We start from the raw sequence: 26,904 nt of genomic DNA, 5'->3' as shown, positions 1-26,904 counted from the left end.
AGAGAATAAATGACTCGCCCAAAGTCAGTAAGATAGTAGCAGAGCCAGGTACTATGAAAGGCATTTAGTAGTTTCAAAGACAGTTACAAAATTTAGAACATTATTCTTTCATATTGTTTTTCCTTATCCTTACCTGTTGAAATTAATCAAACGTCTTTTATTTTTTCCTTAGAATTTTAGAAGTAGCCTTAAAGAAAGAATTTACCTAGAGGAAAGCCCAGAGAAAAATGAAGTAATTCAGGACCTTGTGAGTATGAAGAGTGAGAAGAGATAACTGATATTTGCATATTTTTAATTGATATTTTTAGCATTTTGATTTTACTTTTTAAATAGACTTTTAAAAAGTTTTATAGTAAAAGGTTTAGCAGCATTCTGTGATGTGTTGATTATTAATTAGCAATATAAGCGCTATTGAAACATCATAAATATTGAATTGATTATAGAATAAAAAATTGTCTGATTGCTACGCTAAATAAATTTCCATTGTTTCACTTGATTTTTTTTTTTTAATTAAAGCCTTGGGTTAAAAGACGATAGTGTAGTAAAAAAAAAAAGGCAAAATCAAATTTAGGAGATGTGCAAATACATTGTGTTGCAGCATCCTTGAGAAAAACTACAACTGTTACTCACTCAGATTATAATTTATCGGTCCACTTACATACTTTCAACTGTATCTGCTATCCAGATGATTCCTAAACTATTATTTATAGCCTCATCATTTTGATGAACTTCAGAACCTCCATGCTCTACTGCTATCAGGTTTAAACCAAACTCTTTCTTTTCCTATTGTTCCCAAACCTTAATAGAAATTAATATTTCTATTAATGCTATAAGCTCTTTGATTTTGGTACTTGTAATATTCAAAAAACCTTTATTTTTTGCATGTTTTATAGTTTTTCAGACATTGATGATCCTACATAGCTTTTTTCATGCTGAATCCAACTTTTTGAGTCAGTTTGCAAATGTATGAGCATGGTTGTGCTGTCTGCCAATCTGCAATTTATTTCTGCAGTTTTGTTATTTTTGTTTCTATAGGTATTGGTGAAACTACACCACAATTTTATTATTTTATGTCAGTGATTCTCAACTGGGTGTGATTTTGCCCTCTAGGAAACAAAGGGGAACTATCTAGAGACAGTTTTGATTGTCACAACTGGAGTGCTGCTTACTGACATCTAGTGGGTGGGTAGAGGTCAGAGATATTGCTGAACATCCTACAATGCATAGGACAGTTCCTGCAGAATTATCTGGCCCAAAATGTCAGTAGTCCCAATGTTAAGAAACCTTGCATTATTAAAGTGGATCAAAAGGAAAAAAAAAAAAAGGTAGGTAGGTGTGGTAGTTAGGTTCAGGTGTCAACTTGGCCAGGTGAAGGTGCCTAGTTCTGTTGCTGTGGACATGAACCAATGGCACGTGAACCTCATCTGTTGTTCATTACATCTGTAGTTGGCTAGGAGGTGTGCCTGCTGCGATGAATGATGCTTGAATTAAATGGCTGGTGCTTAAATGAGAGAGCTCAATGTAGCACAGCCCAAGCAGCTCAGCATACCTCATCTTAGCACTCACAGCTCAGCTCAGGCCTTTGGAGATGCAGAAAGAAATCACCCTGGGAAAAGTTGTTGGAACCCAGAGGCCTGGAGAGAAGGCCAGCAGAGATCACCCTGTGCCTTCCCATGTAAGAAAGAACCTCAGTTGAAAGTTAGCTGCCTTTCCTCTGAAGAACAAACGAAATAAATTCCCTTTTATTAAAAGCCAATCCGTCTCTGGTGTGTTGCATTCCAGCATCTAGCAAACTAGAACAGATTTTGGTACTGGAGAGTGGGGTGCTGCTGCAGTTTGCAAATACCGATATGTTGGAACGGTTTTTTGGATGGTTAAGGGGAAGATTTTGGAGGAACTGTGAAGAGAATGATGGAGAAGTCCTGGAGTGCTTGAAGAGACTGTTGGTGTAAATGGAACCACTGCCAGTCTGGATAGGGGAACACAAAAGGGACAAATTGGAGTTTGCAGAGTGAGAACCATGGAAGTTCGGGTCTGAAACCAAGAAACCTCTGGCCAGGAGAGTGGACCCACCCATATACATGGAGAGGGTGAGTTTGCCCTGAGGGTAGAGGATGAGTCTCTCATCTTGCAGTGGAAGAGTTGTGCAGCCTCAGGCTTTGGAGAAGGTATAGCATGCTCCTTGGGGACTGGGGAGAGCCTGGCTGCCACCACATGAAGGAGTTGAGCATGTGCCCTGGAAATGGCAGAGCCCAGGGGTGGCCCTGATGCCTGGAGAGGATGGAGCCGAGAAAAAGGTTGTCTCCTCAGTGTTCCCCAAGGTTGATTTGGAAAGAGGCAGGCCACTGCATAGGCCCTTGGAAAGGGTGGGACTGCCACCTTCTAAAGCTGGAGAATAAATGACTTTCAGACTTTGAAATCCAGTGGTGTTTGCCCAGCAGGTTTTCCTTCCAGTTTCTCCCTATGGATCCTGTGTCTGTCCCTCCTTTGCATATTGGCATCAGATAACTTGTTTTGAGATGTATAGGTCCACAGCCAGTAGAGAATTTGTGCCACTTTAGTATTGTTTAAGGTGATGTATATGGTTGCCAAGTTGACAGGAAGTGGACATGTGGTAGTTAGGTACAGGTGTCAGCTTGGTCAGGTGAAGGTGCCTAGTTCTGTTGCTGTGGACGTGAACCAATGGCATGTGAACCTCATCTGTTGCTCATTACATCTGCAGTCAGCTAGGAGGTGTGTCTGCTGCAATGAATGATGTTTGATTTGACTTGTGCTTAAATGAGAGAGCTCAACGTAGCACAGCCCAGGCAGCTCAGCATACCTCATCTCAGCACTTGCAGCTCAACCCAGGTCTTTGGAGATGTAGAAAGAAATCACCCCAGAATGAGTTGTTGGAACCCAGAAGCCTGGAGAGAAGGCCAGCAGAGATCACCCTGTGCCTTCCCGCGTAAGAAAGAAACTCAGTCGAAAGAAAGCTGCCTTTCCTCTGAAGAACAAACGAAATAAATTCCCTTTTATTAAAAGCCAATCCGTCTCTGGTGTGTTGCATTTCAGCAGCTAGCAAACTAGAACAGTAGCATTCAGTGATAGCTGTCAACTGTGTTACTTTAATGGAAATCTTTGATTAAGACTTTCTAGTTATCTTAACCTCTCTGCTAACTTTGTCTTATCATTTCTGCTCTCATTTTTTCTTTATCTTGTTCTCCTCCTTTGCTTTTTAAAAACTTAACTTTTTTTGATTGATACTATTTATATAGGCCAACTCCAGTTCTTTTTGTAAACGAGGTATAGTTATGTATAAATTAATCAATGAAGTATACAGAAAGAGATGCAAGTCAGATAGGCAAGGATAAGAATATAGTAGACAAAAGACATTTACTGTTTCCTGAGGAAGTAGTTTTTTCTCCCAGAAACAATCAGTATTATTGTGATGGTTTTTTCCTGCTAGGATGGTTTATGACCTTGAGAATCTGAAAGCTGCTGTTTCAAAAATGAAACACTTAAAAAATAAAATAATCCCACAGGTTAAGTGGGCCATATCAGTTTGGTTTTATTCCTTCTCTGAAACTTGACCATAAAATAGTTTTTCTGTCTGTCTTCTCTGAATGCTAACAGGACACTCAATCACTCTTTGGGAGTCCCTCAACCCGTATAGCCCCTCATATTATTGGAGCAGAGGACGATGATTTTGGTACTGAACATGAACAGGTGATGGTATTTTTTTCTAAAAAATAAATTACTAATTACCTGAGATGTCTGATTTGTTGCAAAAATGAGTATTTTTTTGTAGTTTAAAATAACATTTGTAAGATTTTGAAGCTAAATCTTAGAAGTAATAGTACCTTGGGTTAATTGCTTATCAGCTTTGAGAAATAAGAATGGCTTTGCTATTAGTGCCCGAGTTAGGTCATTGATTTATGCCTAAGCATTTCTTTTTTGGGGGGGTGGCGTGGGAGTATTATTGTAAACTGTATTGTTTTTTTTTTAATCTCAAATTCCAGTTGTTCATTGATGGTACAAATAGAGGAACATAATTGGCTTGATTATTGTCTTTGTATCTGCAGTTTTGCTAAAGTCACTTAGTATTTCTAGGAGCTTTTTTTGGTAAGTTCTTTGGGATTTTCTGTGTAGACAGCCCTGCTGGCTATGAACAGAGACGATTTTTATTTCCATGTTCCAATTTGTAAATTTTTACTTTTTTGTTCTTGCTTTACTGCACTGGCTACGACTTTAGTACAAGATAGAACTGGAGTGATGAGATAGGACATCCTTGGTTTATTCCTGATCTTAGGAAGAAAGCATTCAATCTCTCAACATTAAGTATGATGTTAGCTTAACAAGCTAAAGAGGCCCTTTGTTAGGTTAAGGAAATTTCCTTCTGTTTCTACTTTGTGAAGAGTTTTTATCGTGAATAGATGCTGAATTTTGTTGAATAGTGTATTACCTTTTTATGTATTGCTGGATTCAATTTGCTAATTAAAAAAAATTTATTAATAAAACCAATCACCATACAATATGAACATTCTTTCTTTTTTTTCATCACATAGTTGTATAGAATTTGCTAATATTTTGCTGAGGATTTTTTCATCTGTGTTCATGCAGAATATTGGTCTGTTGGTTTCTTATTTTGTAAGTCATCATCTTGTTTTGGTATTTGGGTAATGTTGGTATTTTAGAATGAAGATGGTAAGTGTTCCTCCTTTTATTTTCTGAAAGAGAGTGTATAGAATTGGTATCACTCGTTCCTTGTATTCGTTTGGTAGACTTTTCCATGAAACCATAAGGGGTTGGAGTTTTCTTTTTAGAAGGTTTTTAAGAGTTAGGTCATTGATCAGTCAATACTCATATATAATTTTTTTCCCCAGTATAAAATTCTTATCCAGATTATCCTCTTGGATTAACTTTTCTACTTTAATTTATATAAATGTGAAAAATTATATGGGAATTGTAGTGTTTTTTTTTTTACCTTGAGATTAACTATTACTGTTTTCTGTGTTCAGCGTATGCAGGGAATGTAGAAATATTCTTGGAGTTGTCCAACTTAAAATCACTAAACTCCATTTCCCACCACTATTTCTGTGGTTGATTAGCCAAAAAGAAAAAAAAAAAACAGTTCTTTCATTGTTAGGTGATTTTTGCTAAGCTGTTTTTTGCACACTGATCTGTAGACATGCAAGTTCCTTATCTTTTCAACTCCATTCTTCCAACATGGTTTTTCTTCCAATCTGTCCCCAAAAGGTGGTTAATTTTCAGAAGAAGGGTTCCATAGCCTATGTTCCTAATAAATTCTAGTGAAAATTTAAAAATCTTGAATTTTTGTAATATCTGACTTAATCCTTTCTATCTCATTTAAAATATAAAATAATTAGGGTAGGTCAAAGGGAAATTTGGATAGCTATGTTAAATTGAACCTAAATTATATTTTACATTTGTTTATTGAAGTTATTGATATATAATTGTTTCTTTTTCTAGATCAATGGGCAGTGCAGCTGCTTCCAGAGCATTGAACTGCTAAAATCTCGCCCAGCTCACTTGGCTGTTTTCTTACACCATGTAGTTTCACAGTTTGACCCTGCAACGTTGGTAATATATTTATTTCATGATTTAGCCAATTCAGAATTCTTGTATTGATTCAGATACCATAAAACTTTTCACATCTGCAAGATAAATGACAGACTTCTTTTAGTCATCCAAACATGTAAGGACAGATAAAAAAGATGTTTAAAATGTTATTTTTTTTTAAAAAAAGACTTGGTTACATAGCAGTAACTATGCTCATGGTGACCTACCTCTTAAAAACATTCTTACTTAGTGAGGAACTGGCAGATTATATTTTTCATGATTACTCACTTTGTTTTTTCCATTTCTTTTTCTACTACAGCTCTGTTATCTCTATTCAGACCTGTATAAGCAGACCAATTCCAAGGAGACTCGTCGCGTATTCTTAGAGTTTCACCAGTTCTTCCTGGATCGATCTGCTGTAAGTTGGCAAATTAATATTATGATTTTATAGTCTTATATTATAATCTACTTCCAGTCTTCCCTTCTGTGTTTTGGATTTTATTATGCTTTCTGACATTTGTATTACATTTCAATTATTTTCTGCTTTTGGTTTTTACTTTTCTTAGTCAGTTGTAGGCATATGAATTCTCACCGTAGGTGTGTTTTAGAGGGTATGTATGTATATTTAGGTTTATACATGTGTATGATTAGAGTGAGGGAAAGAAAAAGAGAATATATATATAAAATATATATGTACATGTGTTAGGATCCATGGGATAATCCTTGTGTAATTGAGTCTGGTTGGCCTCTTTGAAGTTTGCAGACACAACTTTAACTAAAAAGTGCTGAAAAATTTTCACTTACATTGAGCTAAAGGATAATAGTATTTTGTTTTACTTTTAGAAATCTTAAAAAGATTTTTAAACTCTAACAAGCTTTATTATTAGTCTTGCTATAGAGTAAATATTAGTTATTCCTTGATTTTTCCTGGGTAATCATGCTACATTTTCCTAATCGTTTCACTTTTGCTGTTCTCTTAGATGACTGTTTCATTCTCCTAAAACCTTCATAGTTTCCTCTATCCTTTTCGCACCTGGTGACCTTGTTATTTCTCTGAGAAATTTAAAGCTTTAGAAGAGAACTTCCACCATATATATATATATCAGTTACCTCCATCATACTATATACTCTGCCTTCTCTCCTGCTGCTGTACAAGTTGTCCAGGTTCTTTCTCTATGACCAACTCTTTTTTTTTTTTTAATTAATTAAAAATTTTTTTTTAAATACCAAAAAACACCAAATGCATACATTCGTAACTTTTGATCATTCCATTCTACATATATAATCAGTAATTTACAGTATCATCACATAGTTGCATATTTATCATCATGATCATTTCTTGGAACATTTGCATCTATTGAGAAAAAGAAATAAAAAGAAAACAGAAAAAAATCGTACATACCATACCTCTACCCCTCCCCTTCACCTGTAACCAGCATTTCACTCAAAATTTATTTTAACATTTGTTCCCCCTATTATTCATCTTTATTCCATATGTTTTACTCATCTGTTGATAAAGTAGATAAAAGGAGCATCAGACACAAGGTTTTCACAACCACACAGTCACATTGTGAAAGCTATATCATTATACAATCATATTCAAGAAACATGGCTGCTGAAACACAGCTCCACATTTTCAGGCAGTTCCCTCCAGCCTCTCTGCTACATCTTGACTAACAAGGTGATATCTATGTAATGCGTAAGAATAACCTCCAGGATAACCTCTTCACTCTGTTTAGAATCTCTTAGCCATTGACAATTTGTCTCATTTCACTCTTCCCCCTTTGGTCGAGAAGGTTTTCTCAATCCCCTGATTCTGAGTCTCAACTCATTCTAGGGGTTTTCTCAATCCCTTGATGCTGAGTCTCAGCTCATTCCAGAATTTCTGTCTCACATTGCCAGGAAGGTCCATACCCCTGAGAGTCATGTCCCACATAGACAGGGTGAGGGCAGTGAGTTTGCTTGTTGTATTGGTTGGAGAGAGAGGCCACATTTGAGCAACAAAAGAGGTTCTCTTGGGGATGACTCTTAGGCCTAATATTAAATAAAATTAATTTTTTTACTAGAAGTAGGGTTAAGTTTCATATGAACAAACCCCAAGATTGGGGGCTCAGCCTATAGCTTTGATTGTATCTATGACCAGCTCTTACCCTTGTGCATTAGACTTTATTTCCTTTTATTTCCAATTTTCTACCCCCTCTCTCCTGTATAATCAGCTTTTTTCTTTTGTTTTGTTTTCTACTGGGTTATTCACATTAACAGGTAATCATTGTTATTTCTCCTATCTTAAAACAAATAAGCACAAAAATATTTTTGCTCTACTTCTTACCCTAGCTTCTGCCCCATTTTCTTTTATTCCTTTACAAGGTTGCCTATACACTGTCCCATTGCTAAATACCTTCTGAATGCCTTTCCTGATCAACCTACTTAAAATTTCACCCTCTTCACTTTCTGTCACCTTTCCTGCTTTATTTCTTTCCACAGAACTTACATTTTATTTATCTATTTATTTTGTTTGTATTCTTGCTCTTCTGTCCTGAATCTATAAAACTCCATTGGGAAGTTTGTCTGTTTGTTCACTACTGTATCCCCAAGACTGAACTGGCTCATAGTGGTCACTTAAATAACTGTTGAATGCATTAGTGTTCTAATTATATTGCCATTGTTTAAAATATCAGACTTCTTTATTAAAAGAATTTGCTTCCGTGAGGAGAAGACAGTATTTTTAGCATAGCTTATTTTCAAATTTAGAACCTCAGATTGCATAGGAATTGTTTAATTTCTGAAAGTATATAACTTAGATGGATATACTATAAAATAAGCATGAAGAGGTTAAGATATTTTCTCTACGTGCAAAATAATACATTTTTTTCCAAGACATTTCCTAAATTGATGGGAGAAAAACACAACAATCCTGTGATGGGTCTAAAATGTGTAATATAATGGGTAATAGCCTACCCAAGAAGAAGTTAATCATAAGACCGTCATCTGAGTTAGTTGAAGAATAAGAACTATAGATGGTTACTGGAGATTTAATACTTGAAAAATTCAACATTAACGTTGACATCCAATACCTTCTCATTGGATATGTGGGTTCTTAACTTTATGTAGTAAGATGTTTGTGAATATCATGGTTAATAGGGTGAGCATGTTAAACAATATAAAATAAAAATCATGATTATATTTGAATAAATTTTTCATATAATAATACACATGTAGTTTAAATTTTACCTATATTGATTTAAATGATTATATTAACCAATGATTCTAAAAAAGCTCCAGTGTATTCATTAGCAGTAAATATGGCACAGAAGCATTCAGTAATTTAGTAAACTGACTGTAGATGTTTCTTTTTTAGTATAATCCTTGGTGAAAATGCTTATGTTCAGATTTAAGCAGTAAAACATTCCAGAACTGTGTAATTTGGATGAGTGGAACCCAGTAAATTAATTTGTACATGAATATGCTTATAATAATAATTTCTAGGTTATCTATTTAGTTTATGTAAGTACTCATATACATCTTGAAAAACCTTTAGTGCTAGTTCACTTTTTATTTGCATTTTTTGTTTTAGCACCTGAAAGTTTCTGTTCCTGATGAAATATCAGTAGATCTAGGTAAGTTTGGGGCCCAGATGTCCTGGAGAGTTACATCTCTATAGATTTGTATCTCATCTCTAAAAACAGTTTATGTATCATGTGTTGATTAGTTGGTCACCAAATTGTAGCAGGAAAAGAGTCTGTAGTACATTGAAGGGTAAATGAAATCTGAATTCAGAGATCAAATATATGGAATGCATGGAGAACTTCTGTTTGGCTTACTCCAAGTTAAATTTGTACCAATTAGCATTGATATGTTGCCGCTTGTAATGCATAGAACATACCTTTAGACAAAATAATTCCTTTGCTTTTTCTTTATGCAGAAAAGAGAAGACCAGAGCTTATTCCTGAGGATTTACATCGCCATTATATCCAAACAATGCAAGAAAGAGTCCACCCAGAAGTACAGAGGCACTTGGAAGATTTTCGGTAAGCTTGGTGGTAGATAAAGCTTTTATGGCCATTCTGAATTACTTTTTTTTTTTTTTTTTTTTTTTTACCTAGATAAAAGTTTTGCATGAAACCCTTAGCTTACCTTAGGTGAACCATATGGTCTTTTATCACTGCATTGAAAGATAATGAACATCTAGAGTCAGAGGGTTGGAGTGGAACTGAGAGTTCACGGTCCCCATTCCCATATGCTTTCAGAATTTGAGTTTGGTAACATTCTGTGCTAAGTATACTCCTTTAGAACATGTGCTTGTTGAGTGATTGCCTGTAGAAATTTTTTCTCTGGTATCCTAGGTGGGGTTAAAGTAGAAAACTGACATTTTGCCTGTGGCTTGAAGCTCAAAGCTATGGGAAGTCTGATAAAACATGTTCAGAGGGAGATAGTTTTTCTCTAGGGTACCTCAGGAAATTTCTCCTATTCCTTTTAGGCAGAAGCGTAGTATGGGGTTGACCTTGGCCGAAAGTGAGTTGACTAAACTTGATGCAGAGAGAGACAAAGACCGGGTAACTTTGGAGAAGGAACGGGCATGTGCAGAACAGATCATTGCCAAAATTGAAGAAGTTTTGTAAGTAATAAGAGAATATGTGAAAATGCCCTCTCTCCTGAGATGTTAATTAAGTTTGAAGTACGACGTTTTAAACAAATTTGAAAGGGGTGTCACATTATATATGGAGCTGTTTATTTAGTCATGATAATTAAGAGATTGAATTTTTTTCGTTTTGCTGATATTTTATTTTAAAGTTCCTATATTATTTTCATGGGTGTTGGTAAAATGAATAACTCTAAAATGTCTATTTACTGATCGCAAATTGGTTCAATACTTCACTGGTTTCAACTGATGAGCTTTAGAAATGTTCTTTGCAATAATACATGCACAGTTGATGACCTGAGTATGACTGCATGTAGTCTCTTTGTAAGATTAGAAATCTTTTGGTATTCTAGGTTAGAGATTTAGGGTGAGGCCCAAGGCATTCAGCTCTGTTCCCTTGTTTCAGGTATCTGAGTTTAATAGCAAGTCTTTCATTAAACTTTTTTATATTTCATTTTTGAACATTTTTATTTTTAGGATGACTGCTCAAGCTGTAGAAGAAGATAAGAGGTAATATAACTCTTTTATTTTTTTTCCTGGTATTTTAAGGAGAAAAAAATATATCTTTTTTTTTATGGAGAAAAAAATTTTTTTTTCTCTTGTTAGTTCTAAATTACGATGTTTCTTTTTTAAAAAAGTAGTCTACCTCTGGTGGCTTGTATTTTATTTGACTAATATTTTAGGGTGTCTTTTAAGAATCCTTTCTGATTGGAATAAATAGATCCTTATTTTTTGTTTGATGAATTAACTCTAAGAGTTCCAACATTGGGGTTTTGAAAATCATTTGATGTCTTTATTCTTTTTATCCTCCTTTCCCAGAAGACTTATTTTACTTATGCCTTTTTCCTCCAGTTCAACAATGCAGTATGTTATTCTCATGTACATGAAACATTTGGGAGTAAAAGTGAAAGAACCTCGAAATTTGGAACACAAGCGGGGTCGGATTGGATTCCTTCCAAAAATTAAGGTAAGACTAGAATAATAATGGAAATTCAGATCTCTGTGCATCTTTACATTTGTTTGCAGTGCTTTCCTACTTCTTAATTGTATTTATTAAAACAATTAGTGCTAGGCATATCTAATAGGTATAAGATATGGTCCCTGTTCTCAAGAAACTCAAAATTTAGGGAGAAGTACTGACATATAAGCTAACTATTAGACAACGTGAAAAGTGAAAATAGTGGTTTACATAGTGTGCTATCCCCAATTCTCTTAGTGCTTTATACTTTTTTTCATGATATTATCACAGTCTGTAATTATTTGTTTTGTTTAATGTTTGTTAGATTGTAAAACTCTATGAAGGCAAGGACCTTGCCTATTTCTTCTTCATTGTTTCCCCAGCTTTTAGCATAGCACCTTCACACATTACAAATCTAGTAAATATTTATTGAATGTAAATTTAGTAAATATTTGAATGAATGAGTGAATTGCTTAGAATAATCTTTTGATAAACGTGTTATAAAACTACCCTTCTGTAAAGTCATCAGCTCTAATGGGTTTGAGAAGATACCTTGATTTTGATGTATACACAATACTGTGAACAAACATCTAATGAGTGGTGTGTGTGTCTTTAACTTAGATTTACCCAATTTACTTGAACTGACCATTAGAATTGCATTTCTGTGTTTGAAAGCAGCAGAAAAAATTTAACATGTATTTCATTCTTTTGTACACTCTCTATGCATTGGCTCTAGCAAAGTATGAAGAAAGATAAGGAAAGCGAAGAGAAAGGGAAGCGAAGAGGATTTACCAGCATCCTGGGACCCCCAAGGAGACCAAGCCGTCATGACAATAGTGCAAGTATGTTGAAGTTTGAAATGCCCCATTCCCATCATTCCATGGAATCTTTACATCAGAGGCTCATTTAGCTAGAATGAATCACTTGCGTAGGGTGTACTTATTAGACTGATTCTACTGAACTTCTAGTGTGCCTTGTTTCCATTCAATGTTATACCTGGACTAATTACTCCTGTGTGCTGCATAATTGTCATAAACATTTTTAATGGCAGTCCAATTTCCCGTTAATTATCAAATTATACTTAACTATTCTGATTTTGTTAGAATTGAAGTTGTGATTGTTAAATTAAAAATATGGATGGGGTGCATGGGTGGTTCAGTGGTAGAATGCTCGCCTTCCATGCAGGAGACTGGGGTTTGATTCCTGGACCATGTACCCCCCCACCCCCGCAAAAAAAACAAGAAAAATGTATGGGTGGGTCTCTTGAAAATACTTTAATCTCTTCAAACACATATTAGTCCTCTCTCCACCCTTTAACACAATCTTTTTACCTCTTTAAAGTATAGTATTATGCTTTATTTCCTGATCTTCCTCCATCCCCAGCTCCTTTGAAGATAGATCATTCCATTTGTTTAGAGAGAGCTGCAGGAGAAATAGGAAGGGTGGTACTTTGGGAGAGTAAGGCGGTCATATGGTGGTTCACAGCCTGGGAGGTCTCACATTTGAAAATCCTTTTATGGTTGGATGGAAGGATACCATCATACTTTATGTTCCACACAATGAAGAATTCTTATCCAAATGCCAATAGTGTCCTTGTTGAGAAACACTAAGATGAAGGAAATTTCCAGAAAGGAGATTTAGGAGATGAAAGATTTCAGATGCTGACCATGAGTTCCCAGGAGTACAGAAGAATTTTAGCAATTAGGGAAGATGAGGTTAATTTAGTTAGGGATGAAAAAAAAAAAAAAAGCTGTGTGAGGTTGTTCAAAGCTATGGGGGATGATGTCCTGAGAGTCTTTAGCTCATTAACTCTGTCACATTGACTGATGTGAACAGGGGTAAAAAGTAGGATGGTGATTACTCTGGATGGTTGGATGGTCTCTGCGATGATGGTGATGATGGTGATGATGGTGATGATGGTGATGATGGTGAAGTTGTGAGTATTGGGGGAGGCTTGGGGTGAGGGGGCTTGTTAAGAGCTCACAAAGCTAAATGGCTTTATCCTTACTCTTACAGAGTACAGCTCCTTATACATCTACCTATGTCTCTATTTTCTTCCCTCCAGCCTGTACCTACTATTTCTCTCCATCTTCCTCTTTCATGACCATTCTTTTTACACTCCCTGCTCCTTTGTCTCCCCTTAGCTTCCATTTATTCCTTCCCATTTCTTTTAATCCTTTCCCTATCTCCTTTTCACTCTGTTCTCTCTTCCTATGCCTTTCTCTTTTTTATCCATCCATCCATCTACCTGCCTGCCTGCCTACCTACCATCTCTTCCTGACTCTGTGTAATAATTCATCATATAGCCTAGTACCCACCATGTTCCAGACATTTTTTCAGGTCATTTTACATCATTACCTTAAACTGTTTCGCAACATAATCATTAACCTTGCTTTCTGTTCAGTTGGCAGAGCCATGGAACTACAGAAGCAGCGCCACCCTAAGCACTTATCTACACCCTCATCTGTGAGTCCTGAACCTCAGGACTCTAAGTTGCGCCAGAGTGGGTTAGCAAATGAAGGAACAGACATTGGATACTTGCCTGCCAATTCCATGCCCACTTTGTCTTCAGGGGCTGCTCTTTCCCAGGAAGGAGGGAAAGAGAATGACATGGGTGAGCTAAAGCACAACTTAACTAAGCATCATGGTTTTAAAACAAGTAAATTAAGTAAAAAAATCTAGTGGTAGATTATTTTAATCAGCAATGAATCCTGGTTTAATTTTATTTTAATAGTTAAATAATTATTTTAATAGCTTAATAGTAATATTTTAATAGTCTGCCATCGGTGACATATCTATACTGAGTGATAAATTCTAGTTCTTAGTCATGTAAAAAATACTTATTGAGCTCTAGTCAGGCATTAGCTTTGTACTAGATTTTAGTATACTACAGTGATACACAGCTGCTTGCTTCATGCAGTTTAGTCTCACAAGGGAGACAGTAACCCAGTAAAAAAAATTCAGATTGTAGTTAGTCCAATAAAGGAAAGGTAAGGGAATGTTAAGGGACTGGTCAGTAGTTACAGGCAGATATGGGAATCTAAGGAATGCTTTTTAAAATCTGAGATAATAGAGACTTTTTAAAAATGCTAAGGAATCCACTTGAGAGGAGAGGTTGAAAATGTGGGAGAGGGTATAATCAATAGAACAAAGTTTTGAGAAGGAGAAGGGAGATAGAATGCAGAGGGTGTGTGTAGGGCAAGGTTACTAGTGAGAATGAAGTTTTAGGAAGAAGGGCAAGGGGGTTTGAAGAATAAAGTATAAAGTAGTTGTAGATAATTGGAAAAGGAACTTGTTAGAGAATTACCATATTTCTTCACACTTGTTTTAATGGGTTTCTTAAGCAAGTGAACTAGAATAGGTTGTTTTGGTGGAAAGGGGAATGCCTAGCTGTATTAGTAATTTTGAGGATACAGGAGTGAATGGCTTAATATCATGGGTTTTAAGGTCAATTAGTATGTGATATCAACAGGGAGAAGAAAATTCTGAGCTGACAGCTCCCTTTAAGAGAAATCACGTTCTCTTAAACATGTAATTAAGAGAACACAGAGGGTGTTTATTTGAGGATGCATATTACAGCAAAATGAGAGAAAAATTAAGAAATAAGATGCCATAGGATCCAGGAAATAGCCTGGGCAGCAATGAAGGGAAGTTCTAGCATGATGGTTTGTTACAGATTGGAACATGGAAATATAGGGAAGTTTTGAAGGAAAAGGGGGATTTTAAGGAGTTGATAGTATAATGTGGCAAATTAAAAATTTTAAAACTTGATTTCAACAGTAACAAAAGTAAGGCATATAGAAATACTGGAAAAAACAACTATATAAGAAAGCAAGTCATTATTTAAACATGAAACAAAAAGTGGCATGACCATAATGCAGTTCATGTTGTATTAGACTAACGTAATAAACAGTCCATCTCAAGTGGCCCAGGGGTTGCATTATTGAACAACTAGCAAAGAAAATCCTAATTAGCACACCTTTGAACCTAGCAGGATGGATATGTTTATTTGTGTTGTAGATTGTATATGGCAATAAGTATATTGCCATGATAATGTTAGCACTCTTTATTAGTTTTCAAACTTTTAGAGTCATCCTCTAGGCAAAGGACAAAATATTTAGTTGTGGCTGCTGGTCAGATTGTAAGTGTAAAACGTTCCCTTAATGGTAAAAGTATAAAAATGTGCCTAACGGGCAGTGCATTGGTGGCTCAGTGGCAGAATTCTCGCCTGCCATGCCGGAGACTCGGGTTTGATTCGTGATGCCTGCCCATGCCCCCAAAAAAGTACCTAACGAAAATGAAAGATAGAAGAAGGGGAATGCAATTAGAGGGATGGATAACTGTTAAATACTGTAAAGTAATGGGAGGAAAGGGAGGGCAGTGAGAGGTATAAGTGAGCAAAATCCTCAGAGAGTGAAGAAATAGATATTACCAAAAGATAACATATCAAGAAAAAGAAGAGGTTATTTTGAGTTGGACCACTAAGAAAATTAAATTTTGAAACTACAGAAGGGTTGGTACTGGGGGTAGAAAAGAATGCTGTTCCTTATAAGTTCTTCCAAACTGTTTGCATTATTGCCATGTCTTATGTTGAGTTTTTAAAACCTGCTTAAAAATGATTTTCCTGTTTATTAAGTGCATTAAAAAATTTATGTATTAAAAATTTGGTTCTAGTTAACCTACAACTATTTAAATAATAACGTGGCTATGGATTAGGTTGAAGCTCTTTTTGGGTTCTGAGTTTTGTTTTGTAATCAGTAACTTTAGTAAGTATTAATATCATTCAGTTGTCTGACTTTCCTCTTCTCAGGATTAAAGCAAGTTGGAGAAACACCAGCATCTGGAGAGTCCTTAGATGGCACGCCTCGTACCCCCAATCCCATCTTTGATTTCCCCCCTCCTCCATTAGACCAAGTGCAGGAGGAGGAATGTGACGCAGAAAGGTAATTCTGCTATGGAATGAGGTTTTTGAATTGTTTTGTATTCCTATTCTTATTAGCATTTTTTTCCATATGTAATTTTTGGGAAAACTATAATTTATTGCTAGTCAATATTAGATACTGAGATTTTCTTCAGTTTATACTATTTAGTAAATAATTTTACTATCCAAAAGAATTGACTAACATTCCATTCTAGTTTAACTCAGTTTTGAGTATCTTTGACCTGAATTCCTCAGTCACCATTTGTTTTTCATGATGGCTCTTTATTCTTCATTATTTTTAGAGTGGCTGAACATGGGACGCCAAAGCCCTTTCGAAAGTAAGTAGTACTTATAAGGCACATTTTAAGAAATAAATATTTTTTCCTAAAGTTCCAGTTGTAGAGGAAGAGAAACCCTGGACATGAGTCTATTAGACAGTGTTAAGGAAAGTTCTTAATAAATGCAAGTCATTTCAAAAATTATATATTGAATGCATATAACAAGTGTGAACCATTTTTTAGAAGACAATGATATTTAGGCTCTGCTAAGCAGTACTCAGAAATCTGGTTTACTGTACTGTCCACTGGACCTCTCTTGTAAACTATTTCTCATTGTCCACCTGACTGATGTCCTTAAATAGAGTTCATTTTCTCTTCATTAGGTTTGACAGTATAGCTTTTGGAGAAAGTCAAAGTGAGGATGAACAATTTGAAAATGACTTAGAGACAGATCCACCCAACTGGCAGCAGCTTGTTAGTCGAGAAGTGTTATTGGGACTAAAACCTTCTGAGATCAAAAGGCAAGAAGTGATTAATGGTGAGTTTAATTAGTTTGATTATTTTGTGGTTGTTGTTTGCAAATGTTGAGTATTATAGGAATAAAACAAACCCCTCGGCTGTGGAGTTTGCTTCAAAATTTCTGCTAGTCTTTTAAAAACAGAGAAAATTAAACTAGATGGATGATCCTTGAACTTTTCAACTTAAAAAATGCAAATGATTTTGGTTCTTACTAGCAGTTGAAGAGGGAAAGGTGTTTAGCTTTTAGGATACTTAAGTTTCATGACATTATAGATCTTAAACTAAAAATATCCTTCAGATAAAATTTGCCTTAGCCCTTTAGTTTCAGGTTAAGTTATTTTTATTTATGAATTATAAATGAGGAAGCTACGGCCCAGAGAGTACTTGAGTTAATCAAGATCATATATGTGATAAGTAAGGGGGGAAAACTAGGATCCAGCTCTTCCTTTAATCCCAGTGCTGAGTTCTTTGTTTTCTCCAGAATATATGAGTCTGCTGTACCCTCCACTGTCCTTAGGGTGTTACTTGTATACATATATGCTTCCTGTCTCTATTAATATTGAATAATAATGGAATTACAAGTATCACTTTATAAATGAATGTTTATAAGCAGGTAAGCTAACCAAAAGCACTATGATTTCTGAAGAGGGCTCAATTTAGAGGTTATGTTATGTTTGGGCTTATAGTTTTCTAATATTGTTGTCTTGACAAATAGGTACTATTGTATATAAAAAAAAAAGGAATGACTTCAGGGGTGCACTGTCAACTTTTAAATACAAAAAAGTTTTGAATCATTTTATATTTGAATGATAGCAGAGCCAGTATGTAGGAGAGTTTCATGGACTCAAAAAGGTCATTTCAGAGCCATTGCATTCTTTCTAAATGAAATAATTTATTATTTAATTCATTTGCTATTAAATCCAGATAAAACCTAGTTTTGTCCCTTGGAATTTTTCTAAAGTAAGTTAACATGCCATGTTTCCTTTTCTTTTTCTGCTTAGAGTTATTCTACACTGAAAGAGCTCATGTTCGAACACTGAAGGTTCTTGATCAAGTGTTCTATCAGCGAGTGTCCAGAGAAGGAATTTTGTCACCTTTAGAACTACGGAAAATTTTTTCAAACTTAGAAGATGTTCTTCAGCTTCATAGTAAGAGAAATTGATTCTGCTCTTTGTCCTTACATTTCTGTAGAAAAAATATTGTGAACATAAAGGTATCAAAAAAGTAAATTTTATAAATATATCCATGTTAGAGTTCCTGAAATTATATGTGTAAGCTCATAACATAAAAAAAGAAATGATAGGAACTTTGAATATATATATATTTTCCCCATGATCAGCTATTTAAATTTTTAACATTTTTTTTGTTGTGAAATATAACATACACACAAAAAATGTGATAAATTTCAAAGCTAATTTTAACAAATAGTTTTAGAACAAATTTCAAATTATGGTAGGGGTTACAATTCTACCTTCCTAGGCACTTTCTTGTAACCGTTCCAAGAAACTGGATACTAAAAAGAAATATCAATATAATGATTCAGTAGTCATATTCATTTGTTAAATGTGTCTTCTCTGTTACACCCCCTCCCTGTCCTTTGATCCTTTCCCCAGTCTTTAGGGCTATTTGGGCAATGACCATTCCATATTCTTCATGTTGAAAAGAATGTCAACACCATGGGTTAGGGGGATGCAACTGGTTGATGCTCTTGGAGAGACTGGTAACTCTGAGTTTCAGGCCCTTTCTGGCCTAGGAGCCATTTGGAGATTATAGGTTTCTGAAAAATAAACTTAGTGAGTAAAACTTCTTATAGAGTCTTAGACAGAGCTCTGGGTGGTATTTTGGTTTTACAGGAATACTGTTGGCTGGGTCCAGCACATCATGGCAATTAGCGGTATCTAGCTGAAGCTTATATAATAGCAACCACCAGAATAGCCTCTCGACTATCTCCCAGCAGCCAACACCTTACTTTGTTACATTTCTTTTATCCCCTTTTGGTCAGGTAGGCATGGTCGATCCCATGGTGCTGGGGCCAGTCTCATCTGTGGGAGTCATGTCTCTGACTGCCAGGAAGCCTCAAATCCCCAGGCATCATTCCCCACTTTAGGGTAGAGTAATGATTTTACTTGCAGAGTGGGGCTTAGAGAGAGAACAGCCACATCTGAGCAACAAAAGAGGCACTCTGGAAGTAACGCTTAGGCATTGTTATAGGTAGGCTTATCTTCTCTGTTTCAGATATAAGTTTTATAAGAGCAAGCCTCAAAATCAAAGCCAAAACTTTTAAATTATCTGCCCATCATACTCTGAAATGTATCTGGGTATTACGTTACGCAAACAGAATTGCAAAGCCTTGTTCCCAATTCTAGGTTCCATGTGTTTAGGTTGTTTAACTGAACTATCCAGACAGGTTAAGTTAGATTGTGTGCTACAGAAAATTTAGGTTTTAAACAAAATAAACCTTTCTTCCTCAGTCTCATACAGTCGGTGAAATTCTAAAATGCAGACAGTATCATCCTTTCCCCTGTATTCTGATTGACCTTAGTCCCAAGAAGATTAGCTGTGTTCTTATCTCTAATTGAAGGCTGATCTCTCTTTTGGATTCATTAACAGTCGCTCTATGTAGGAATTCTGACTTTAAGAGCTACAGAATTCCAGCTCTGAGTCTTAGGTGTCACACAAGTATCCAAAGTTCCAGGAAGATACCAGGTTATATACATATAATACATCATCTCAGAATTTACAAATAACACTTAATGCTCAGGAATAAATGTGATTGCAGTAAGAGATTACAATCTAGGCCCCAATTTTCTTATAAATATTTTCTAAAAGAGACTAGTATTGTCCCCAATTTTCTTAGGAGTATTTTCCCAAAGAGACCAATATTTTTCCTTTTGTTTCTGGCTTATTGTGCTCAACATAATGTCCTCATGATTCATTCACCTTGTTGCATGCCTCATGACTTCATTCCTTTCTGTAGAAGCATAATATTTCATTATATGTAGACACCACTGTTCACTCTCTTGCTTCTCAGTCAGTTACCCTTTGGCCACCTTCATCCATTGGGTATCATGAACAACGTCACCGTAAACATCAGTGTGAAAATGTGTATTGGAGTTCCTGCTTTCAGTTCTTTCAAGTATATTCCCAGTAACGGTATTGCCTAATCATATGGCGACTCTATGTTTAGCCTCCTGTGGATACACCATATTATCCTCCAGAGGGCCTGCCCCATTCTGCTGTCCTACCAACACTGAATACATAAACTTCTCTCTCCACATTTTCTCAAACACTTGTATCTTTCTGTTTATTTATATACTTTGAATCTGCAAATTTTGTTGAAATATATTCATATAGCATATATTCTATTCAACATAAACAGTTTCACAGTATCCGCACTTAATTGTACAATAATCATCACTCTCAATTTTAGACAATTTTCATTGCTCCAAAGAGAAAAATAAAAGATAGACACGCCCATATCAAAGAGAAAATTACAAACTCACCTTTTTACTCTGCCCTCCCCCCAATTATGTACCCCTAATATTGTTGTGGTACTAGTGATGTATTCCTGCTAAATATAGACTATAGCACGCAATAAGTAGTTTTTCCCATATACCTTTTGTTTTAGTTTGCTAAATGCTTCCAGAGTGCAATATACCAGAAATGGAATAGCTTTTAAAAAGGGTATTTATTAAGTCACATTTATAGTTCTAAGGCCATAAAAATGTCCAAACTAAGGGATCCAGAGAAAGACACCTAGACTCATGAAAGGTTGATGTCTGTCACATGGGAAAGCATATGGTTAGGGTCTGCTGGTCCTTATTCCTGGTTTCATTGCTTCCAGCTTCTGATGCCAGTGGTTTCCTCTCTAAGTATCTGTAGGCCTTCACTTAGCTCCTCTGGGACACAACTCTGTGTTCTGGCTTGCTTAGCAAGTCATGGGAATGCATGTGGTGATGTCTGCTGGGCTCTGCATCTCCAAACATCGTGTCTAGGTGTCTGCTCTCTCTGTCAGTACAATCTCCAAATGTTTTCATCTCTGTGGGGTCTGAGCTTTCCCCAAAACATTTCTTATTTTAGAGGATTCCAGTAAACTAATCAAAGCCCACCTTGAATGACCGGGATCACATCTCCATCTAATCAGAAAGTCCCACCCACAGTGGGGTGAGTCACATCTCCATGGAAACATTCTAGTCAAAAGGTCCCATGTGGTGCTAATTGGTATCCATGTTGTCATATGCTTTGGAACCTCATTTCTTCTTACTGCTGCATAATGTTACATCATATGCTTAGACTACATTTTGTTTATCTGCTTATCTGTTGATGGACACTTGGTTTGTTACTATCTTTCGGCGGCTGTGAATAATGCCACTGTGAACATTGGTACGGGTATGTCTGTCTGTGACATTGCTTTCACCAATTCTGGGTATATACTAAGTAGTTGTATTGCCGGGTCATAAGGCAACTCGATATTTAGTAGTCTGAGGAATTGTCAAGCTGTCTTCTGCAGTGGCTCTACCATTAAATATTCCCACCAGCAGTGCATAAGTGTTTCAATTTTGACACATCCTCTCCAACATTTGTAGTTTACTGTTTGTTTAATGGCAGCCATTCTTGCAGGTGTGAGATATCTCATTGTGGCTTGATGTGCCTTTCCCTTATGGCTAATGAAGATGAACGTCTTTTCATGTACCATTTAACCATTTATATTTCTTCTTTGGAAAAATGTCTATTCATGTCTTTTGCCCATTTTATGAATAGATTGTTTGTTCTTTTGTTATTGAGTTTCTTTATATATATATTGGATATCAAATGCTTATCATATATATATAGCTTCCAAATATTTTCTCCTATTGAGTTGGCTGCCTCTTCACCTTTTTGACAGAGTCCTTTGAGTCTCAGAAACATTTGATATTTGAGGAGTTCCCACTTATCTATTTTTTCTTTCATTGCTTGTGATTTGAGTGTAAGGTCTAAGAACCCATCTCCTATTACTAGGTCTTGAAAATGTTTTCCTATATTTTCTTCTAAAAGTTTTATGGTATTTTTCTAGTTATTTTTTCAAATTCTTTATGCTCCTCTGTTGTCTCTCTCTCTCTCTCTTTTTTTTGTATGCTGTGAAATCACGGTCACATTTCATTGTTTTCCATGTGAATATCCAGTTATCACAGCACCATTTGTTGAATTTTTTTTTTGAGTGCACAGGCCAGGAATCGAACCCAAGTTTCTTGCATGGCAGCTGAGAATTCTACCACTGAACTACCTGTGCACTGCTTCTGATGTTGTCTTGATATCCTTTATGTATTTAACCAACCCACTGAATTTATGTAGGAGATTTGTATGAATATCTTTGATTAATTGTTCCAAATTCTATTTCTCCCCAAGTGCTTTAATGTGGTCATTTGGCTGGGCCATATTTTCTTGCATCTTCTTGTGCTTTGTGATATTCTGCTGCCTTTGAGCCATTTGATTATCTTAATAGGATTTTTTTGAAAGTTGATTTCCCTCACTCATCTAAGATTTTGTAATTGATTGGGTTTGTGTTGAAGGTCTCCTTTTGTACTTGGTTTGTCAGCAATTCCCTGCCAAACCAAGGCCAGGAGCTCAGGTAGGATGTGCAACTCTAATTGAAGATCTATTAAAAGCTAGGCAGAAAGGTAGTTTGTCAGACTGCACTTTCCACATCTTCCCAGCAGATGGTGCTCTTGGGCCACTTCTTTCACTCAGGCTCAACTTACTTCAACTATGTCAGCCAGCTGAGGTGAACCCAACCAGATTCAGAGCCAGTCAAGGCTGCAGATCTCCATGCATGCTGAAAGGTGCTAATCCTGGGGCTGGGGTTAGGCAGTGTGCACCTTGGTGAAGAATGACCTTGAGGGTACAATGGGTCTGGTGGTCCCCGTGTTCCCATGTGAGATGATCTTGCACTGTGGAACTGGATATTTCAACTACCCCTTCCCACAGCCAGCCTGGAGTGCCTGGGAGTATGGTGTGGCTCGCTCCTGCATCCCTGTATCTCTGCTCATGCATGCTGTGAGCACTCTGGGCCTCTGTGGAGAAAGAGTACAAGCAGCAGTCCCTAGGAAATCTCTTTCGCTGTCCAATTGTCAGATCTGCTCAGCTCTGTGTCCTCCACTCCTCCCAAACTGAAAACCTTCCAGTCTCCACCAAAACCAGGTGGTAGGGTTTGCCTCAGGGGTAGGGTTAGGACCTGTGTCCTAGGAGCAAGGTCTCTGTGTGTAGGTATACCAAGTCTGCTGGTTTCTGGGTTCCCCATGGGAGATTCTGGCTGCGGAGATGAGAAGGAAGATCTGTCAAGCTGATATGGCAGTGAGAGTGTGGGAGTGCAGGAGCTCCTTTGGCTTTGCTCTGGCCTGTGTGTTGCAGCCCAACCCAATTGCTCATAAACTCACCCCATTCTCTCAGTCATAATTTCTCTGCTTTTTCATTCAGGTCCTCCCTATATAATGTAGAAGTCCCTCTCTCATCACTGGTACCCTGGAACTATCATCCTGGTTGTTTTTCTGTCCTTCTGTAGTTGTTACACAGAGTGGGGATGAACTCAGCCTATGCTATTCTGCCATCTTCTCAGAAGTTCCTCCCCACCATCAGCTTTTTGTTTACAAATGGCTAACCATGGGGCTTAGGGTCTAAAATCAGTGCGTAAGGTAAAAAATATTATCGGGCGGGCCGCGGTGGCTCAGCGGGCAGGGTGCTTGCCTGCTATGCCGGAGGACCTCGGTTCGATCCCCGGCCCCAGCCCATGTAACAAAAACGGAGAAACAGAATACAATAAAACAAGAAAATGTTTAAAGATGTTTCCCTTTCTTCCTTCCTTCCTTCCTTCTGTCCTTCCTTCCTTCTCTCTGTCTTTCCTTTAAAAAAAAAAAAAAAAAAAAAAAAAAAAAAAAAAATATTATCAGTCAGAATTACTTTGAAAATTCCCTTAAATTTCATGTTAATTATAGTTCATCTATCTTTTAAAATATATATCCCATATAATGACATTTGTATAGATGTATTTGTAGATAGTGATATATTATATGTAATCCCATGGTGAGAAAATTTTCAAGAATTAAATTCTTTTATTATTTTGTTGCTTGGAACACTTGAGTAAGTATATAAAAATTCTGCCTTGCTGACTTTCCTTGGTTGTAGTCATTTTGGACGCTTAAAGACAGTAGTATGAGTTCCTGGCTTTGTAAATCCCTATTTTCCTATGATCTGTAATTAATTATTCAATTTATATTTTCCTCAGGGATGCTGTGACCTCCCATTTCTTGTCCACAAAATTTGTGCCTTTTCTTTGTGGGTGATCTTAGGTTTCATAAGACTACATTGACAAATTCAGGCTTATTTACATTCATTGTCTGTGGCCATACACTTTGTCAGAGGGCCAGCAGACAGAATTACCTGCACTATATACATTTAAGTTCTTTTTGAGCATTAGATAGATATTTACATTAAATGCATATTTGATGCAACTATACTGTATGCAGTGTGCTAGTATCCAAAAAAATGTTGTTTAATGATTTGCTATCTGTTTTTCAGATAGAAGTCTCAGATATTCAGATGTATTGGCATTGTATCCAGATTTATGTTTTGGAGATTAGAAGCAGCTATACTGCTCTGAAAATCCTTTCTTTGAAAATTTGTCTTCTTGGTAGTAACTCAGCCTAAAATGAATGCTTACTTATGTTCTTTCTTAATTTTTTTTTCCTCTTAGTTGGATTGAATGAGCAAATGAAGGCTGTTAGAAAGAGGAATGAGACCTCTGTTATTGATCATATTGGGGAAGATTTGCTGACCTGGGTAAGGAAATTTTCTATTTCTTTATAATATTCTTATAGACAATTGATAATCAGAATTATGGTTAAGTAGCTAATGCTTCCAAATCTTCTTCATTTTGAAAAGCTAACATAAATCTGAGAAGGGTCCAAAGTATGTATTCTCTTGGTTAATGTCTTCTAATATGTGTGCAATCAAACTGTTATCTTTCATTGAATTAAAGACACTAGTCTTTTGTGTTTTAAAAAATTTAGAATAAAATGGATCTTGAGAGAAATAATTTAGCTGATGTAGAAATTTAATCATCACCTATATCCTAAATCTAGGACTCTTACTATACAGTGTTAAGCAATAGTATAAATCCAGACCTACCATTAGAGTAGTAGCAAATTAAAAATTGCTTAATCTTATTTACAGTGTAAGGAATGAGTCCAGAAGATATAGCAGCAGTTTGTTAGGTTCTGTTTATCTTCCTGTCTGACTCTTAGTACATATTTTGGTGCCAAGCACTCTGGGCAGGTTCTGGGGATACAGCGGTGATCCAAGCAGGCGTGGCATTTGTCCTCAGGGAGCTTGCAATCAATGGGAAAGCAACCATTAGTGATTTTGAGTGTAATGAGTATTACAAGAAGGGGAGAGTACAAGTTGTTATGGGAACATTCAACAGGGAAACCTAAACCAGAACATAGAAATCTTCCTAGGGGAAAGTAGGTGTGACTCAAACTTTTTAGGGTAGTACTATCATTAAGGCTATGAATAGTAGTAAAGCCTATGGTATAGATCTTGCAGTCTTCCAGGTTGAACACGAACTGTTGAGATAATGCCCACAGAAGCTTACATCAATATATACACTGCTGGAGAAAATGCTGCAAGATTTTGGCAATTCTGCAATTATAACTTTTTAATAGATTGCAACTAGAAAATTGACTAAAGGAACTTTCGTCTTATTCTTTTCATTGGTGATGGCAGCGTGCCCAGAATCTACTGATGACTTAGTAGACTTCTTAGCCAGTTGACTCATTAACAAGAGTGAGGAATCATAATTCAGCTTCACATTGCATTTATTGAACTTTCCAAAGCATTTTATACTCTAGGCCCATTTGGCATTATTGTTGTTAAGGAGATTTAACTTCCCTAAAAAGTTCAGTTTAATCTGTGACTACTCCACCATAGTGTGGCTCATTTTGTTTCTTGATCTCTGTGTAGCAGTGGTGTGACAGCACACTGTTCAACTTGAAACAGAAAATTGAAAATTTTATAAGATCGTCCTTTCGTTTTGTAATATGACATAGCAATTCCATGTCATACTTGGAATAAAAGGTTGTAAGTCATATTGATTTAAGATATCATGTCCTTGACTTCCAGGGGTGTAAACCTCCCTGGCAACGTGGGAATCCTAGAATGACCTGGGACTCAGCATCAAGGGATCGAGCAAACCTTCTCAACTGAAAGGGGGAAGAGAGAAATGAGACAAAATAAAGTGTCAGTGGCTGAGAGATTTCAAACAGAGTCGAGAGGTTATCTTGGAGGTTATTCTTATGCATTTTATACATATCCTCTTTTTAGTTTAAGGTTTATTAGAGAGGCTAGAGGGGAGTGCTGAAACTGTAGAGCTGTGTTCCAGTAGCTATGTTTCTTGAAGATGAATGTATAATGATATAGCTTTCGCAGTGTGAGTATGTGATTGTGAAAACCTTCGTTGTGTCTGATGCTCTTTTTATCTACGACATTGACAGATGAGTAAAAAGTATGGATTAAAAATAAATAATAGGGGGATCAAATGTTAAAATAAATTGAGCGGGTTGAAATACTAGTGAACAATGAAAGGGAGTGGTAAGGGGTTTAGAAAAAAATAGGGGAACAAAGGTTAAAATCTATTGAGTAGATGGAAATACTAGTGGTCAATGAGATGGAGAGGTAAGGGGTCTGGTATGTGTGAGTTTTTTCTTTTTCTGGAGTGATGCAAATGTTCTAAAAAAAATGGTGATGAATATACTATGATGTGATGGTATTGTGAACCATTGATTGTACAAAGAATTTATGTTAAGAAAGTTCATATCTATATGTTGTTTTGGTTTGATAATACAAAATAAATTTAAAAATATATATATCATGTCTTGATTCCTAGACAATTTAATTTGCATCTCTTATAAATAATGTTTAAGACCAAGTATCAAGTGACACTTCATCATTAATAGTGTAATAAAGTGCAGTTTGTCCTCTTATCACAGTTCATTGG

At 36.2% G+C, this 26,904-nt stretch overlaps 1 protein-coding gene across 2 annotated transcripts in view; it reads left to right on the top strand.

The window, feature by feature from the left end:
* Window positions 1-26,904, top strand: part of ARHGEF12 (Rho guanine nucleotide exchange factor 12) — a 176,762-nt gene that overhangs the window by 131,754 nt on the left and 18,104 nt on the right. For both annotated transcript variants that reach the window (XM_077112651.1, XM_077112650.1), the window contains 16 exons: window positions 173-247; window positions 3,616-3,708; window positions 5,473-5,583; window positions 5,882-5,980; window positions 9,137-9,179; window positions 9,485-9,590; window positions 10,040-10,177; window positions 10,679-10,711; window positions 11,054-11,168; window positions 11,896-12,001; window positions 13,564-13,773; window positions 15,970-16,102; window positions 16,383-16,418; window positions 16,742-16,896; window positions 17,879-18,025; window positions 24,604-24,689. In XM_077112651.1, the coding sequence (XP_076968766.1) occupies window positions 173-247; window positions 3,616-3,708; window positions 5,473-5,583; window positions 5,882-5,980; window positions 9,137-9,179; window positions 9,485-9,590; window positions 10,040-10,177; window positions 10,679-10,711; window positions 11,054-11,168; window positions 11,896-12,001; window positions 13,564-13,773; window positions 15,970-16,102; window positions 16,383-16,418; window positions 16,742-16,896; window positions 17,879-18,025; window positions 24,604-24,689 (1,686 nt within the window). The remainder of the gene's footprint in view (window positions 1-172; window positions 248-3,615; window positions 3,709-5,472; window positions 5,584-5,881; window positions 5,981-9,136; window positions 9,180-9,484; window positions 9,591-10,039; window positions 10,178-10,678; window positions 10,712-11,053; window positions 11,169-11,895; window positions 12,002-13,563; window positions 13,774-15,969; window positions 16,103-16,382; window positions 16,419-16,741; window positions 16,897-17,878; window positions 18,026-24,603; window positions 24,690-26,904) is intronic.

Source organism: Tamandua tetradactyla, chromosome 8 (assembly GCF_023851605.1).
Source record: "Tamandua tetradactyla isolate mTamTet1 chromosome 8, mTamTet1.pri, whole genome shotgun sequence".
Classification (NCBI taxonomy): Eukaryota; Metazoa; Chordata; class Mammalia; order Pilosa; family Myrmecophagidae; genus Tamandua; species Tamandua tetradactyla.
Note: the sequence above shows the minus strand (reverse complement) of the source record. Positions and strands in the feature narration are given on the sequence as shown.